Source organism: Neopelma chrysocephalum, unplaced genomic scaffold (assembly GCF_003984885.1).
Source record: "Neopelma chrysocephalum unplaced genomic scaffold, ASM398488v2 Primary Assembly neopelma1_96845, whole genome shotgun sequence".
In the NCBI taxonomy this organism is placed as follows: Eukaryota; Metazoa; Chordata; class Aves; order Passeriformes; family Pipridae; genus Neopelma; species Neopelma chrysocephalum.
Window position 1 is genome coordinate 1,607,700 of NW_020925488.1, and position 18,109 is coordinate 1,625,808.

General features: G+C 53.2%; 1 protein-coding gene across 6 annotated transcripts in view; it reads left to right on the forward strand.

The window, feature by feature from the left end:
- The window catches only part of RUSC2 (RUN and SH3 domain containing 2), a 60,357-nt gene extending 45,848 nt beyond the window's left edge, over positions 1-14,509 (forward strand). For 5 of the 6 annotated variants that reach the window (XM_027670402.1, XM_027670400.1, XM_027670401.1 and 2 more), the window contains 10 exons: positions 1,604-2,389; positions 2,879-3,079; positions 4,303-4,446; positions 5,359-5,435; positions 7,474-7,648; positions 8,299-8,404; positions 9,514-9,560; positions 10,858-11,839; positions 12,438-12,611; positions 12,912-14,509. In XM_027670402.1, coding sequence (XP_027526203.1) covers positions 1,604-2,389; positions 2,879-3,079; positions 4,303-4,446; positions 5,359-5,435; positions 7,474-7,648; positions 8,299-8,404; positions 9,514-9,560; positions 10,858-11,839; positions 12,438-12,611; positions 12,912-13,092 — 2,873 coding nt within the window. In that variant the 3' untranslated portion in view covers positions 13,093-14,509. The remainder of the gene's footprint in view (positions 1-1,603; positions 2,390-2,878; positions 3,080-4,302; positions 4,447-5,358; positions 5,436-7,473; positions 7,649-8,298; positions 8,405-9,513; positions 9,561-10,857; positions 11,840-12,437; positions 12,612-12,911) is intronic. The other variant, XM_027670406.1, reaches the window with a different exon arrangement.
- The last annotated feature ends 3,600 nt before the right edge of the window (positions 14,510-18,109 follow it).

The following is an 18,109-nucleotide window of genomic DNA, read 5'->3' on the forward strand; positions in this document are numbered from 1 at the left end:
GAAAGCCTGTAATAGGTGAGTTTTACAGCTTTTCACTTTGATATTGGTTTCACTTGTCCTTGTGAGGAAGCTGTGTGACACTCCTGTTGGAGGTATGACTATTTCTCCAGCATGGCAGGAGAACTCTCTCTCTGCCCTAGACAGGTCTTGTACCTGCTGTCCAGGAAAAGCCCATCTAAAACACCTCTGACCAGACCACTGCAGTAAATAGCCCCTAACATATCAAAAAACAGGCTGTCTCCATTAAGAGGTCCTGAAGATTTCTGTCAGGAGATAAGAACATGTTCATTTGCCATGTCAGGGGTGGGAGAGATTTTGGCCTTTGAAGCAAGAGGTTTTTAGGTATTGTCCTGTTTATTTATTGAACGTGTGCTTGGTGAGGGATGGCAGAGAAGGCAGGTCTCTTCTGGGAGAAGACTGCAAGGGAGCAGCCCTCTTATTTTCAGAGGGAGTGCTTGGAAGTAGCAACCACTGCTCAGGGAGGAGGGGACAGGCAGGACCTCTCAGGAAAATATATCCCAGCAGTTTCTGCCTGCCTCCCAATGTGGGAGGCATCATTGCTGTGCAAGAAACTTCTGTCTGCAGCTGGAGATAGATGCATATCTGCCTTGGTCCAGCTAAGAGCATCATGCAAGCCTAGAGGTTCTGAGAGGGACTAGAGGGAAAGCAAGCCCTGCTAAAAGCTAGGAATATGAGTTAGCTATAGGGAGAAAGGTCTGGAACACCCCACAGGCAGCAGGTAACACCCGGGCTGATCAGGGATCTCGGTCAGCCCTGTGTGTGCATCCAGTGTTGTGTGTGTTGTGCACTGGGTGCAGTGTGTGTCACACTTCAACTGTGTCCCTCAGGATGTTGTGGCCCCACCAGGAGCTGGAGGAATTGACACACAGGAGATGAGCCCAGCACACTCCCTCAGGACATCCCAGTACATCATTTGCTGGAGCAGACCGGCACTTTCCCGAGTTGGAAGCAGGATGTTGGGAACATCCTGCTTAGGTCTGGTAGAGGCAGGGGGATAAAGGAAGTTCCAAAGGGGGGATAGTTACAGAAGAAGGAAGAGGGAGGGAGAAGGGCAAGCAATCAGCCTTTGCAACAGCACCAGTATATTGGGATGTGGGACCAGAGCTGCAGTGCTATTGCATGTAATGCTTGTGCTTGGCTGTGTGAGTTCTCAGTGTCCTTTGGTACAAGAAATCTGATTGTACCACAGTGCACTGGGCCATGTCTTTGTGGTACTGCTTGGGCAGAGGCTGCTCAAGGTCAGGCATCTGACCCCATGGCTTTGTACTGTCCAGGAAGCAAGGGATTGGGAAGGGATAGGAAGCTGGTGACCGTACCAGGACAGACAGGTTCCTGGTGCAGTCTTCCAGACAGCTGTCAACAGCTGGAGACTCCAGCTGAGGCCACACATCTTTACATTGCCTGCTCTTGATGTGTGTAACCAATTCAGACTGGAATCACTCTGCATGTTTAACTGGCCTCTAGCTCGTGCTCTTCCTTCCAGAACAGAGAGCACATTCCCTTTTAACCTGCAGTCTGCTGGGCTGAGGATGATCATCCCTCTGCCCATGCTCACACTTTGTTCCCCTTTCTCTCCCCAAAGGTGGTGGCACAGACAGCAAGCCTGTGGTGCGCTACAGCAAGGACCAGCGCCCCACGACTCTGCCCATCCAGCCTTTTGTTTTCCAGCACCATTTCAGCAAGCCACCCAAGGCACGTGCCCTGCACAGCCATTTTGCTTCCAGCCTCTCCCAGCTCTACAGCTTGTCCAGCAACCGGCCTTCCAGCCAGCAAATCTCCTGTTCCCAGTCCTCAGCCTTGGCCAGCTCGGCAGAGCAGGCGGCGGTGGCGGGGAGCCAGGCCCATGGCACGCTCGTGACCCAGCGCTCGGCAGACGGAGCTGCCTCCCGCAACGATGGGGGCATTAAGAAGTCCGCCCCCGAAACAACCCGTCCGTCCCCGCTGGGCAGTTACTCCCCTGTGCGATGCAACGTGCCTTTCTTCCAAAGCATGGACTCCTCCTCCTCGCCCCCTGCAGAGAGAGCTGAAGACAGCCAGCCGCCCAGGAGCAGGTCCTGCCCCATCTCTGCCAACCTGCTGCCCACGAGGTCGTCCCCTGCTGTCAGTGCCATGCAGCCCTCCAAAACCACCAAAGCTGATGCCCTGAGGCAAAAGGAGAACCCCAAGATGATTCCCAAGAAGGAGGCACCGCTGGAGCCAAGCCCACCACTCTCTGAATACCGACTCCACAGTGGGTCCCTCCCGCCCCTCTCAGTGGGTGGCATGTCCATGAGCAGAGTAGGAGGCCATGCAGATTCCCACTGGAGAAGTGGCAGTGAGAGCAGCAGCTCTGGCCCCCTGAGCAACATGGGAATAAGGCCCGTCAATGGTAGGTACCCATCCTCCAGAGCCTCCTAGTCTGGAGCATCTCCAGCTCCCCATGGCTGTGGCTGCTCCCTATAGTACCACCGTCTCTTGTAGCCACAGCCCAGGATAAATTTGCATCTGGGTGCTGCAGAAAGACCTACACTAAGAACATGTTTTTCCAGTCCCAACTCCTCCACTGTGTCTCTGGAGAGGGGAGTGTGGGCTGCTGATCTTAATGCACCCCATGCCAGGTGCTTGTATCCCAAACCTGCTCCCTCTGTGCCTGCAGTCACAAGGCCATCCAGGCTCCTGTGCTGCTCTGCCAGGCTGTGGCCTCCACCTCTCTCCATGTGTGTGTGCTAATGTCCCGAAATGCTGCTGGACTTCTGAGTAATGTGCTGTCTCTCTTTCTCTGTCCTCCTCCTTTGTCCTCTCTCTTCCTGTGTCCTCTCCATATCCTCCCGTCCGCTCACATCCTCCCGTCTGGTGCTCACTGCCTGCGGCATCCTAGCGAACCACCTCTCTCCCCAAGCGCTGAAGTGGCGGGAGTACAGGCGGAGGAACCCCCTGGGTCTGGACCGCGTTTCGGGGCTGCCCAGCTTAGCAGGCAGCCTGGATAGGAGGCAGCAAGAGCCTCGGCTGAACCGGGGCAACCCCATCTTTGAGCTCCCTGGCGCTCTCAGCACCAGCCATTTCCACTGCAAGCTGAACGGTGCGCACCGTCTTTCCGCTGGGGGGGTCTTGGGAGGTGACCTTGGGACTCGGGTTCAGTATCCCTTGGGGCCCAGGTTCAGCCTGGATTCATCACTGCTCTGCCTGCTCAGAGCAGGAGGGACGATGCATCTGCTCACGTGGGACTGGCGGGTTCAAGAAGAAGGTGAAAGTTGCCTCACTGATGGCTATAATCTGTGTGGAGCCTCCCTGCTTCTCCATGAGGTGAGAGTAGTTGGGTCCAGCTCTGGGCTGGATTGAAGGGAAAAGTGAATGACCCGAGAGCCTGCTTAGACCTCAGAAAGTGCTCCTTGTCTGTGGTTAGCTTGTAGTTCATGTCTCACACAGGAGTTTTGGCCCTTGGAGATTTCATTGTGTGCCCCACAGTGCCTGACCACAGTGCCCCAGCCCTGGAAGTGTGCTGTGTGCTGGGCTGTAGCTTTCATGGGGCAGATGACAACACTGGAATGCTTGATGGGGCTCTGTCTTCTCCATGCTTTGCCTTTAAGGCCTTCTTTGTCCTCCAAAACCTGTGCAGGAAGGGCTTTTGACTGAACCTCCAAGAGTCCTGTGAGGAGAGCAGTGTGGTCTGTCTGTGGGAGGGAGAGCATTCTTCAGGTTAGTCTCCAGTCGTGGAGGGAATTCCTCAAAGCCCTACACCTCACTCTGCAAATCCAAACAGTTTCTCCATCCCTCCAAGGGAACATGCCTAGCACAGAGCCAGGGAGTCAACCAGGTTGAAGTCAGGCACATGGAAGAATTCCTGCAGAAGTCACTCCTTGAAAATGGAGGACATCCTAGAAGACAGGTAGCAAACATGTAGTTTATTCCCTGTGGATGCCTCTGTGTGACAAGTAGGGATTCTCTGTGTGCTCGTTTTAGACCCTGTTTGCTGGAACTATCCACACAGCAGCACAGAGAGTCTGGTGCAACAAGGTTTCCAATAGCACCAGCCCATGAGAGTGAACCTCCCCCAGCATCTTCCAGAGCCTCTGGGCCCCCAGTCAAGCTGGAGCTGGATGCTGGGTGGGCTGTGGAGGTCGACTGCACACATTGCAGACCATTGCTGGGGGAGGAAAAAACCTGTGGCCTTGCTGTCCTAGCAAGTCTGGGATGAAGACTGCTGCTAGTGCACGTTGCTTCTAGGAAAAGCAGACAATGTGGAAGAGGCTTTGGTGTGAGGGGTTTGGGCTGATCCTTCTCCCCTCTGTCTTGGCTCTGCAGGGCAGTCTATGAGGCAACTCCAGCTTACCTACAATGACTTCTTCCCCGACTACTTCTCACTAGCGGAGAAACCTCCCGCTGAGTTCTGCCTCTCCCCAGATGGCAACACAGAGTCCATCTCCATCGACCTGCTGCAGAAGAAGGGTGAGTCTGTGCATCACTCGTGGATGGCAGTGTAGTGTAGTGCAGCATAAAGCAAACGTTTGTGCCTCTCTCATCTCATCTCTGTAGACATAGTGACTTGAACTTTCCCTGCCCTTTCCACTGTAGCACCGCAACTACATGTCCCCCTGGACTGATGGCTGTTTCATGCTCCCACCCCAGTCTCTGTATGCAAGGGTAGGCCTGTGTATCTGTGTGACGGTGCAGATGTGCTGACCCAAGATTCTGTAATTTAGGTTAAAGGTTGGTTGGGTCCTATGTGATAAATTATATTAAAGGATGGAAGAAAGGATTCCAAAGTAGGACAAGATATGGCTGTGATGGGACCCGTGCTCGAGGCAGGGCTGGGTTTTGGCTGTTTGACAGCTGTCTTATCATCATTTCAGAGGCAGAAGGGTTCCCATGCCTTTGCCAGCTATGTGTTGGTGACTACCAGGTGGCAGCTTTCCCTTCTATTTCAGTTCTCTTCTCTTAGTATCCTGGTGCAGATGTCAGATTATGCACCACTGACTTGTTACTGACAGTCATCACAGAACTTGCCAAAATGCAAGGCTTCTGCCCTGCCACCTGTTCTGGAAGGCATCAAAGCAGCAAACGACTCATTGCCTCAGACCCCATCTCTGCTGCCTCAAGGGATGGAGTGTGGAGGTGATGGTTCATGTCCCTTGGGAATATTGACAGGTTGTCCTACTGTCAGGCTGATAGGTGAGTGTTGGAACCAGCAGGGACAGATCTGGGCAGGGGTTAGGAGAGCCTCTGCGTGTTTTGGGCAGAGAGGGCTTGTGTGTAGACATTGGCTTGAAATACCCCTGCCTGATTTCTCTGAGAAGTGTTTTGTCAGGGTCTATCCTGGCAGCCCCTCTGGCAGCTCTCTGACTTGTTCTTTCCCTCTAGGTCTGGTGAAGGCAATCAACACTGCTGTTGACCTGATTGTGGCTCACTTTGGAACCAGCAGGGATCCAGGGGTGAAGGTATGTCCTGCATTCAGCATTCTGAGTGACATGGAGAGCACGGCGAAAGATTGCCTCTCCATTCTCTTCCAGTCAAAAACTACAGGTATCTATCAAAGGCAGTAGTTCCAAGAACAAACCAAACAAAGGTGATGGCATACCATGCAGCAGGTAGTAAATCTGTGACAATTCCTGCTGCATGGTGCTGGGGGTGCTAAAAGAGAACGTGTATTTAAAGGAAGCTCAGAAAAACACAGGGAAGGGAAATTCACCAGGGTTTACTAAACACATAAGAATAATGTCCAGCTTAGACAGTCTCTGAGTTGAAAGTAGTTGTAGGCTGTGAGTGTATTAAGGGCAAATACTATGTATATTTGCTCTTTTTTAAGTCTTTCTTATGTACTTATAATGGCTCTTTATAAGAAAGAAAACCAGACCAGCTGGACTTCTGGTGTGATGCAGGGCACCAGCTCTTTTTTCTCACACAGTGGAGAGTTGTCTCTCCCTCCTCCATGTGTCCCATGCTTTTGGTGTAGCACTGTTGCCAGGGCACAGCGCGCTGTCTCCCCTCGCTCTGTGTCTCACAGGGCTCAATAATAATAAAAAAGTGCATCAGTCATTGCCCATCTGGGGCGTCTGGGCATTCCCTATAGCCCTTACCATGAACCCAAAGTGCATCTCTGGGGCTGGCTGTCTATGGCCTGCACTCCCCTCATTTCGCATTTCTGGAATAACACAGAAGTGCATCTAGGTTGTCCTGGGGTGGCTGTCTTTGGTCTCTGCTCCCTTATCTCCCATTACTGGAATAACACAGAAGCAGAGCAATTTTGCTTCTGTTTGTACCAGGCAGTGTTTGCAGTCCTGTGACAACCAACAGCATGTTTGTGGTGCCTCCTCTCAATGCTGAATGCTCTGTTTCAGGCAGGGGACTCTGGGGCAGCAATGTGACACTATTGGGACATGACAACTCCCCTGGCATGCTGTCCCCAAGGAGAAACCTGACTGGGACAGTTTCCAAACCTATTCAATCTTATCTTAGAGCCCAGAGTAATTTTCCCCTAATTAGGACTGTTGCTGATGCAGAGATTGCTGGGCAACATAACCGGAGCTGTTGAGATTCCCACAGCTTTTTGAAAGACTTCACTGTGAATTCCCCATTCTTGGAGTGTTCATTTGGGGAATAATTGCAACATTCCCTCATTACTTTACTTACCAGACAACGCTGTGGTTTTGGCCTCGGGTTTCATTAGGCATCAGTGTGCCAGGGGCTGAGCATTCACCTGTCAAAAGGCAGCACCCGCCCCTGCTGCTGCCGTGCTCAGTGGATCTGACGGGATTATTCCTGAGCCAGAAGTTCAGTTTCAGTTCAGGGCTTTTGTGGGCCCGTGCCAACTGGTCAGTATAATTCCAGCTCAGCTGGTAAAATCTGTGCCCTGAGCACCATTTTCTGACCCATTTGGAAGGACCCCTCAGCAGCTCAAACACTGTACACAGCAGAATGTGTCCTTGCTCTGCTGGTGCTGGGCTCTTACACGCCTCCTCACCTCAACCTGAGCTCTGTCCATCCATTTTACCCTCACCCTGTTTATTTATAGTAATCCCTAGGAATTATAGCTTGACATGTCACTGAGTTAAGTGTTCCTTAACCCTTTGATGCTGGTAGTTCCTGTGTGGTTTGCTGCTTCCTGCTCCAAAATTAGCAACAAGAAAATGTACAGCAACAGAAAAATCCCCTGCTCCTTTCTTCCTCCAGCAGGACAGCCTTGTTATAACTTTTGGCAGAACCACACATCGCTTTTAATTGGGATATCCTCTTCCCAAGCTAGGAGGTTCTTTTCCCAGGCTTTGCTTCTTCCCAGGCTGGGAAAGACCTTGCAGGGAGCAGTCCAGAGCTGGTGTATGAGGCATTGGATTGAAGGGGAAGACCCTGAATGTTCAAGGAGCTGCTGAGCCTGGATGTTGCTTACTGGGTATCTGTAGTAGGCACGTGAACTGTTTCCATGCATCTGTACCTTGAGAGAAGTTACCAACACTTTCCCTGTTGCCTGTTGTCCATTAGGCCAAACTTGGGAACAGCTCCGTGAGCCCCAATGTGGGACATCTCATCCTGAAATACCTGTGCCCTGCTGTCCGGGACATTCTGAGTGATGGGCTCAAGGCTTACGTCCTGGACATGATCATTGGCCAGAGGAGGAACATCCCCTGGAGTGTGGTGGAGGCATCCACCCAGCTAGGTATGGATGTTGTGCAGCAGAGCCTGCAGCTCTGTGACACTTCTGTGTTGTTGCTGGGAGGTGCTGGGGGAGATTCGCTATGAGGATGATGATTTCCTTGCATGGAACAGGGTGCTCGCTGACCCTTCTGTGCAAGACAGGAGAGACACTGCTCTAATCTGCCTAAATATTTATTGTCATTTTCCCTGAAATTTCTCATATAGCAGGCCAAATCAGTGAAAAAAAAAATAAAGAAAAAACCAAAATTAATGTATTGGGAAGCCTCTTAGCCTGATTGTGGCAAATCTACAGCTCTGGGGTTATCTCTGTGATTGCAGACACACCAAATTATAACCACCCACCACAATATTCTGTTTATATGCTGATTTTGAGCCAATGACTGTGATTGTCACTGAAATGTGGGAGGCAGGTCCTTGCAATATTGAAACTCTCCCAGAGTTTTGGAGTTTGGGACAGACCACAACCCATCTCCCACATGGAGTCCAAATGTTGGGATGGAGTGAGTTCACATTGGCATTTGGCAGAGAGGGAATGCACACACAGGCATGGACACCCAGAAAATGTCATGTCTTGCCTTGATGCTCCTTCCCATGGTGCTGTTTTGGCATTGCTGACCACAACTAATCTCAGCAATTTGCTTCTCTCCGTAGGCCCCTCTACCAAGTTGCTGCACAGCCTCTATAGCAAGATCAGCCAGTACACGGAGCTCACCAACCACACAATGAGGTTCAACGCCTTCATCTTTGGCCTCCTCAAGTAAGCAGGACCCCGGTGCTGGCTGCATGTCCCTGTCTAGGGCTGGCAGCAGCTGCTGCTCCTTGACTGCAGGCAGCCACAGTTGACCGTGAAAAAAACTTAAGAATGTGGAAAGCCACTTCCCAGAAGTAGGTGAGGGAAGGAAGAAGCCTCAGGGAGGCTTCAGGGAACTTCCCTGTGAGCCTCAGGGAACTCCAGAGGGATCAAAACCTTCCCTCTCAGGTCGGGACTGAGAAGGGGTGGCTGTTGTCACCTTGTTTTAGCCCCAAGACATTAGGTGGGAAGGGTCTGTCTGTCCAGCTTCATGCATAAATCATAGAAATGCATATGCATAAATTATAGAAATTATATGCATAAATCATAGAAATTCCTGTTTAAATCACTGCTTCCTGGAGCTGCAGTGAATCCCAGGGTGTGAGGCCTTGAAGGAGGAATTGCCCTGGTCCAGGACTCAGGGCTGGTCCTTCCAGTTTGGATAAGGAGTGTGCACACTACACACAGTGTTAAACAGAGGAAGGCAACAATGCCTTTTTGTGGGTGAAGGGATGAGTGCTGCTAGGATGGTGTTTCCCTGCTCCTCTCTAGTGGTCAGCAAGACCTCTGGCAGTGGCAGCAGAGGCCCCAAGATTTCCAGATATTGGAGAACCCCTACAAGCAGGAACAAGGTCTGCCCTGCTGTCCCCACACAGGGTGGCCCAGTTCTCCCCTGCTGGCACAGGATACCAGTGTATTTTGGGCCAAGCCACCAGCAGTGACCTTAGGTTTGTAGATGATTTGACTTTTCCACGGAAGCCTCTTCTCAGCAAAGCAAAGCTCTGCCAAGGACATAGGAGCAAAATAGTGAGGAACTTTGCTGGAAACATGTTTGTCAGGGATTACAGTTGCACATGTAAGGCCGGCTGGATGTTCTGTGGCAGACTGGGTGTTTGTGATCAGTGAGTGCTGATGGGACTGACCAGCTGTCCTTTCTCTAGGTCTGGAGGTTCACAGGCTCATGCTGTGTACATGCCCTTTTCTAGCCACACTTCTTTTTGTAGAACAATGAGAATGAGTTGGCTGGATAGATTTTAACTGTTTTATCTTACCCTGCTTTTTTAAAATTCCTGCAGTATCCGGTCCTTGGAGTTCTGGTTCAACCACCTCTACAACCATGAAGGTAAGATCCTGAGGGCTATGGGCTGCAGTGGGGGCCAAATTCTGCACAGTGTAGAGCATGGAATGAAAATGTGCTTCTCTTGTTGCTCTCTCAGCTTGGGCTGCTCTTCTCTGCCCTAAGCTGAAGGACTAGGCTATACACAGCTTCAGTGCACCAGGGAAGTCCCAGGTGGAAGTTCAAGCTCCATGCAGCTCCTTCCACCTAGCTTGGACATCCATTCACCTTACCAGCTGCAGCTAGCCTTCCCAAGGCTATCACCTCCAGTGCAGATCCCTCAGTCTATCTGCAGGAGACCAGATCTAACCCTCCCCAAATTTCTGTGTTCCTTGCCCAGTGCCTGAGAGTTTTGTATGCCTGGAGATGTGCACACTTAGCTGAAATCCTTCAGGCATGGGAAATAGAAAGAAATGGAAAGGATAACCTCCTGACAGACAAAAAGCAGATTTTACTGGATGTATCTGTTTTATATCAGAATAGAATAGAATAGAATAGAATAGAATAGAATAGAATAGAATAGAATAGAATAGAATAGAATAGAATAGAATTGGACCTAAGCCTGTTGTGTTTTTCTGGAGCAGAAGACAACCACCTATTTCAAGCCATCATTAAGAGCTGGAATTGTGGAATTGAGAGCTAGAGCTGTCAGGATAATGAGAGCTAGGCAAAGGGGTTGTAGGTAGGGTGCAAGTCCTGCCTGTGGTGTAAGTTTGTTATCCCAGTGGGGCCAAATGGCCACAAATCCCATTCCCAGCTCTCTCCCTGAGCGTGAGACCTGACAAAAAAGGAGGATGGAGGGGCAGTGCAGTTATGGTTAAACCAAGTGAAGAATGAATCCTGCAGGTAGAAATGCTAGTCCATTCTCTGCTAAGATCCACAGTTCAGCCAAGACAGGTCCTGGAAAGACTGTATTCAGCTGCCCCTGACACCTCTGTCTGCAGGGGACTGGTACTGGTCAGATCGGAGGCTCCTTGTTCACCTCAAAAAGTTGGAGAAAAGAATTTTAACATTTTACTCCCATCCTACTTCCATGGCATTTTGTGGCAGAGATCATCCGGGAGGTCATGCCAGGCAGGTCATCCTGGCTGCAGGCACAACTGGAAAGCAGTATTTGGGCTGGTTTGCTGAGGGCACACAGAGCATCTGGTGCTCCCTGACCCAGGCCTGAGCCTAACACTGCCACCACAGCTCTGATCAAAAAATAGTGTCCAGTGCCTTTCCCCATAGCTTCAGCACCTTTGTGGTGGCTTGGCAATGGTGGGAAGAGCCTCTCCTCTGATTAATGTCTCTTGCCCTACAGATATCATCCTGGCACACTACCAGCCAGTGGGTTTCTTGTGCCTGTCTCACAGCGTGTGCCAGCCTCTTTTTGAGGAGCTCCTGCTCCTGCTCCAGCCTCTCTCTCTGCTGCCCTTCAACCTAGACCTCCTCTTCGAGCACCACCTGATGCAGATGGGCAAAGAGCAGCAGCAGCAAAAGGAGCTGCTGCGTGTGAAGCAGGACCTGCTGCTGTCCGTGCACTCCACCCTGCAGCTGATGCGGACGCGGGGCAGCAGTGAGGATCCCGATGGCTGCAGCACCGCCCCTGAGACATGCCAAGGGGGTGCCAGAGATGATGACATCTCACCAGGGCACAGCCCACAGCAAGCTGTGAGTGAGAAGAGGGTCAAGGGAGTGGGAGCCTCCTGTGGAGATGGTGACAGGGAGGAAGAGCGGAGTAAGATGCGAGAGAGCACATGGGAGAGGAAGAAGGACAAGCAGGCAGGCTGGTGGTACCAGCTCATGCAGACCTCTCAGATTTACATCGAGGGATCAGCTGAAGGCTCAAAGTTCATCCGCTCGGAGAAGAAGAAAGCTGCTTTGAATACTGCACCCAAGTCAGTGGAGACCCACAAGGCACCACCACCCCGAGAAGGGGTGGTGGAGGGCGCAGAGGCTTGTCCCATTGCTGAGGGTACCTTGGAGGAGAGGCCCAAGGCTGCCAGCAAGCCAAGTCCTGAAGCTGTGGAAGAGCCCCTGGAAAAGCCCCAGCAGGTCATGGTCAGCGAAGAGGTGAAGGAACGGAGCTGGCCTTTCTGGATGGGCAGTCCCCCAGACTCGGTGCTTACAGAGCTGAAGCGCAGCAAGGAAAAGGAGACTGGGACTCAGCAAAGAGTGGGAGCAGCAGCATCAGCCCCTCAAGAGGACAGCAGCACCAGTGCATCAGAGGGCAGCCAGGCTATCAAGTGGGGACATTTGTTTGGGTCCAGGAAGGTACAAAAAGAGCCCAGGCAACCGAACAGGTAAGGGTAGGGGTGGTGTGGGGCTGAGGAGGGCTGGTTAACCTGGAGTGCAGCAGTGCAGGTGGAAGTCAGGCCAGTAGCTGACTGCTGCGCTACACCACTGTGATACCTCAGGGGTCTGTCACCCCTGCTCAGCCCTGCCAGGCCACCTTAACTCTTCCCACACCCTTGCTCAGTCCACCTCATGGGCCTTCCCCTTCTGCCTGAGCTCTACCACTGCCTTGAGTCCTAAATCCTCTCTCCAGTGGAAGAGCACCTGCCATATGGCCCCATCATCACCTCATCCCTCCCAAAAACACATATAGAGAACAGAACATGGAGCAATACCTGTTGCTCATAACAAGCGAGGAGGACGTGTGAAGTTGCCCCCAGTAGCTGAGACCTCCCTGCACTGCCTCTCCATCCACACACCCTTACTGTTCCTGAAAATGTTCACTGGAAATGTCCTTCCCAGTCTAGGCTGTGGTGTGTCTGGGGACCACAGTGCACTTTGTGCATGAAGCCAAACCTCTAAGGCACGGCCTTGCCATGAGATTGGCTGCTCCATTCTCCTGGTGATGCTTCCGTGCTGCCAACTGCTTCTGTCTCCTCCTTCCAGGTTGCCCTCTGGCTGGCTGAGCTTGGACAAGTCCGTGTTCCAGCTGGTGGCCCAGACAGTGGGGGCAAGCATGTGGCGTGAAGCAGCCCCTGAGCCAGACCCCCCCCAGCCAGAGCCCCCTGAGGTGCCCCCTGCGACACTGCCGGCCCAGGGGATGTCTCCCCACCCTACCTGGTGAGTGACACCAAATGGCCATCCTGCAGGTGCTGGGATGTGGCAGGTTGGGGATGGCATGCCATTTTCCTGGCCCCCTTTGTAGATGTGGACTAGGGATGGCTGGAGGCAGTGATGCAGTTTGTTCATCCATCCACTGCAACTCTGCAATCTCTGGGTGAGTGGGAGCTGGGAGGCAGCTGGGAGCCTGGCTGGGGAGGGAGGCAGGGCATGTTTTCCTCGCTCATCTGTGCCTCTGGTCATCCCTGAGTGGGATAAGCATTCTGTGGTGAGCTAACCCTTCTTTCCCTCTGCCTGCAGTGAGGTGAAAGCTCTTTGCCATCACATTGCCACTGAGGCAGGACAACTGAGCTTCAACAAAGGGGATATTCTGCAGGTCATCTCCAAGGTGGATGGTGACTGGCTGCAGTGCAGCCTTGGCTCTGAGAAGGGACTGGTGCCCATCATGTATGTCACCCACCCAGAGGATGAGGACTATTGACACATCTGGGAAGCCAAGCACAGTTCTGTGGGCTGCTGAGGCTCCTCTGGGGTAGCCCACCCTGCCAGAGGAACAAACACAGCTTCTTGCTAGTTTCTTACCTTTCTTGCCATTACAGAATACAGTAACCGTAGGTGGTTCCTTCTTGCTCCTCCCTGTGCAGCTGCCAAAGGCCAGCTCGGCCCCCTGGGGTCCTCTGCGAGCTGCACCTCCTATCGCCAAGCATTGCCATGCATGCAGCCACACCAGGGACCACCTGACCCCCCCCTCCACCCCACACTGTCTCCAGCACCCACAGACCATGGACTCCTACATTACAGGAACCCAAACAGCGCTGCCCCACTGCCCAGCTGTTTCATGCTGGGGGGTGCAGGATGCTGTCCCCTTCCCAGGGGTGGCAGCCTTCTGCATCCCTGGCATTCTTGGCCGCAGGGTGGGAGCACCGTGCGTGGGCAAGGTCTCTGCAAGGCTGGGCTGATGGGTTCTGTTGTGGTTTGATGGGGGTAGGCTCCCCCACACTGGAGCATCCCTGTCCTAATGTGTTGTTGTACCATCTGTACCACTGGTACAGCCTGGTGGGTTGCACCAGGACAAGTGGCCTGGCAGTGCCACACTGCAGGGCTGGGGCTGTGCCTGGCCACAGCCAGGGGAGGGGGACAGGATATGTGTGTGTGTGTGGAGCAAAGGGGCGCGGGGGGTTGTGAGGAAGGCGTGTGGATGTTCAGTGTTATGTAGGTCTGGGATGGGTAGTGCCACCCTGTGCAGAGATGGGTGCTTTGGGGGTTGGCCCCATGCCCTTCACACTGAGCAGGGAGCCAGTGCTTGGGAAGCCCTGGGATGCTCATTGGAGAGGGTTGGAGGGGAGGGGATGAGGGCAGGGTCCCTGACTGGGCTAGGGATGTTGGGGGCAGTGCTCCCAGCAGGTAGATCGGGGTGCTCCCAGAGGGAGTGGGGGAGCCTGGGGAGGGAGGGGTGGTGCTCCCCTTGGCACAGGGTTTCTGGTCTTGCTGAGCAGTGCCATGGGGTGGGGGGGATAAGTGTTGTGCATAAGCACAAGGGGATACTGGAGGTCCTGGGGTCCTTGGTAGAGGCAATGCCAGTCAACCCCTTCCTTGCCATGTTCATGCCGCCTGCTGTAGTGGGGATCTTCACCTGCATGTCAGGTGGGGAACAGTGTTAATGAAAGGCCATGCCAGTATTTGGTGCCTTGGCCGGGTTGACGCTGTTCACAGCATCGTGCCTGGGCTGGCTTCACCATGGCAAGGGGCCCTGGTCTTGCTAGGTTACCTCCTGCTTGTACATCGCTTAGCGGACGTTGCACCATATTTAATTTGTATTTCCCTGTTAGAATGAGGTGTCTCGCCTTTATTTATTTCTTTATTTATGATGCATATTAATAAAAAAGGTGCTGATTGAGCTCCCTGCTACGCAGTCTTGTGATTTCGGCGACTCTGTGGGATGGGTCTGAGGGTTACCTCTGTTACCTGGGACACTGCACTGCAGGCTTTGTCCTGCCTCCACCACAGCCAACTCCAGACCTTCAGGAGGAGATAGGTTGCCCCCAGTGATCAGACCTGTCAGTTCAGGCCTGAGGAGTGTGGGGGGCTGATGATATGTCTTGGTGAGGCAACACTCTTTGGGGTTCCTTGTGTGTGCTTGCAGTGACCCAGGCAGGTTCCAGACAGGAGTTCACACCATTTCAATCTGGTATCTGCTTCTCTAGGAACATGGGAAGGTGAAGGTAAAAGAAGGGTTGTGGGGCTGGGACCCATAGCCTGGGACAGCCTGGCCATGATTTTCAGTGTCTCTGGGTCACTCACAAGGAAGGGCTGCAGGGCTTTTAAACTTCCGACTCAGACACTGGGCCTTCAAGTCCACTATGAACCCGCCCCTTCTCTTTACATCCCAGTAGTTCCAAGAAGAATGGGAAAGCTCTGCTTCAGCCTCCAGCCTTTGCTGCAAGGACACCACACTGGAGTTTGCTGCATCCATGTGGACAAGTCATCTGCAGTGGTGGAGTGAGTCAAAACAGCTGAAAAAAAAAAATCCACAAATGAAGCCGTGTAAACCCCTGTCCTGGAGAAGCACAGAGGAGCCAGGGCTTCTACATGAGCTGCTTTGATAATCTCTCAGAGGGGGCAGTGGTCACAGCTGTTTACAAATTGCAGGGAGCCAGGCAGTTCTCCCCACGTGCACCGGCTGGGCCAAATGGGGAAGGGGACCATGTGCTGGCAAACAGCCCCGTGGGGTGCTGAGTCAGCCCCAGGCAGGAAAGGGGATTTCCAGCTGCCTGCACCGCCAGCACTGGATCTAGGATTGCTGCTATGGGGCTTGCAGCTGCTGAGGACTTCTTTGGGGTTCATCTGGCTAAAGTCAAGCAGGTCCAGGTGGGTGACTATCAGATAGCCTGTGCCAATCAGGAACTGGCCACAGGGCACAAAGCCTGTGAAACCTGCAAGGCTGGAAGCACACAGCAGTGTGTATGGAGCACTGGGACAGTATGGGACAGTACTGGAGCCATGACCAGGTGGCTCTGCTGGTGGCCTGGTCCCAGAGGGTCAGCCATAGGATCCTGATGGGAAGAGGAGACACTGGGTGTCTGCAGGTACCCACTGTGGGTGCTCTTGCTCTCTGGGGACTTTCTGGGGCCAGGTCCCTCAGCTGGTCTGAGTTGGCTGTTGATAGCAGGCTCCACACCACGACTTGGGGGGAAGGTATCCCTGGGATCCTCAGCCACAGCCGGGACACTCAGTGGCTCTGGGCAGGAGACCTTTGCCCCCAGGATGGGTAGTGGGGCAGAAGTGGCTTCAACTCTCTATCCTATCTCCTCCGACAGCCAAAGTAGTTCACCTGTGTCTGCTACAGCTTCTCTGTTGGTTAGTGGCTCCTGATGCCCACTAACTGACCCTCTCTCCCACATATTCTCTTTTCCCAAACAGGATGCTTCCCATAGAGAGAAGCTGGCTCAGCACAGGAGCCTTTGTGTCTCATATGGGGCAAAGGAACCTTTTGTTTTCCATACATGGGCTGATCCTCCATCCAAGAATAAACCTAAGCCAAGACACAGCTACACATTTGCACAAAGCCTTTGCCATCACTGAGGCCACTGCCAGCATGAGGCCCAGGCTGTGGCACCCACTCCTGGCTGTGTGTTTTGGAGTTGACCCTGGCACGGGCAGGGAAGTTCAGCCAGCCCCCACCTCAGGGAGCTCAGCATCCCTTGGCACCCCTTCAGCTGGGACACGGCAGCAGAAAGGTGGGTGGGTGATGGAGAGAGGAATGAGTGTTGGCACACAGCTCTGTGAGAACCTCCAGAGGAGATGGGAGCAGGTAAGATGGTCATGCTGTATGCATGACCCCTCCTGGGTACTTTCCTGGTCTTAAACACAGCAGCTCACCAGCTCACTGTGCAGGTCCCTGGTCTCATTACTGCACTAAAGTCCCTTTCAACCTCCTGGTGATGGTCTGCCTGCCAGGGCCAGCTCCACATCCTCCTGCCCTCTGTAAGCACAGGCCAGAGCAGTCAACAACTCCAGCAGCAGTGCCCAACCCAGCATCAGTGCCCACCTCACATGTCCTGAGGTGCAGAGCGAGGCCAGGGGGAGCTCTGGACCAGCACCAAGATGCACAGTCAGTTCTGCCTGTCTCGTGTCACTTGTCTCATGTCACCTGAGCAGCAGCTGTGTCCTACTCTCCTGCTCCTTGCAGGCGACACTGAGCTGCTGCTTAACGAGGCTGCTTGTGGCTTCCTTGCAGATCACAAAGTAAGCCTCAGGAAAGAAGTGCTGGGGTCTGTAGGTGAACCCTGGGAGCAGAGATTCATCATATGGGAAGCAAAGAGGAGCCCAGTTTCATGGTACAGGATTCTGCTTTGGAGTGTGAGGGGGGACAACATGACTATGGGACCCAGTGCTGGGAGGGGCAAAGCCATGGGGTGACAGCATGGCTGGGGCAAATTAAGGGTGCCGTGAGAGTCCAGATGTGCATGACAATCTGAGAGGGGGGCACTGCTGGTGCCAAGTGCTAGGGGGTCCCGGGAAGTTCCCTTGGACTTTCTCTGCCCAAGTCATCAGGACCTGGCTCATTTTCAGGGCAAAGGCTGTGACCATGGACCCTGGATGCCTGTCAGTGCTGAAATAACTCTGGCAGCTCTCAGAGGCTGCTGCAGGAGACTGGGAAGGAAGGAGGCACTTGAGCACCAGCAAACTGCCAAGCTGCCTTTGGGACAAGCTGGGGGAGCTGGGATGGGAATGCACATTTGGGCAGGACAGACAGGGAGAGATGGGATGGGGATGCACAAAGAGTCAGGATAGGCAGCCTCAGGGGTCTGCAGCCACAGCAAGAGAGCTGCTTTCAGACAGGGAGCACTGTGCCTGAGCCAGGATGCCATGAACAGTTAGACCCACAAACCCTGCCGGGCAGAAACACTGAAAGCAAAGAGTGTCTCATTAAACAGACTCTGTAGCAGCCAGCACCAGGCCTGGCAGAGGAGTGTGACAGTCACATCACCATGACTGCGAGGCATCTGACAGAGAACAAAGGAGGTACTGCATTAACATGGCAGCTTTTTGAAATATCTGCTGGAACTGACCCTTCTCTTTGCAAAGGCTTCAGGCAGCACCAACTTTGAGGGCAGCAGAGGGACAGACATCTGTGCAAGAGAGCATGGGGGGCAAGCAGGAACACGTGTGTCCAGTGTAAAGGCCTGATACATACTGGAGGAGAGAAGGGAATGCCTTTCCTTCCCGTGCCCCTCCTGGCAGCCAGATCCCATGCTCAGACTGCAAGTGTCCAGCAGGCAGTGACACACACAAATCATGGAATTAAAGAATGGTTTGGGTTGCAAAGCACCTTAAAGATTATCTAGTTCCACCCTTCCCCTACCATGGGCAGGGATGCCAACCACTGGATCAAGCCTGGCCTTGAACATTTGAAATCCCACAAGTCTCCATGCAGCAGCTGTGCCATGATGGGCAGGGGCTGCCAGCCAGGGGATGGGCATGCAGGTGACCCTGAC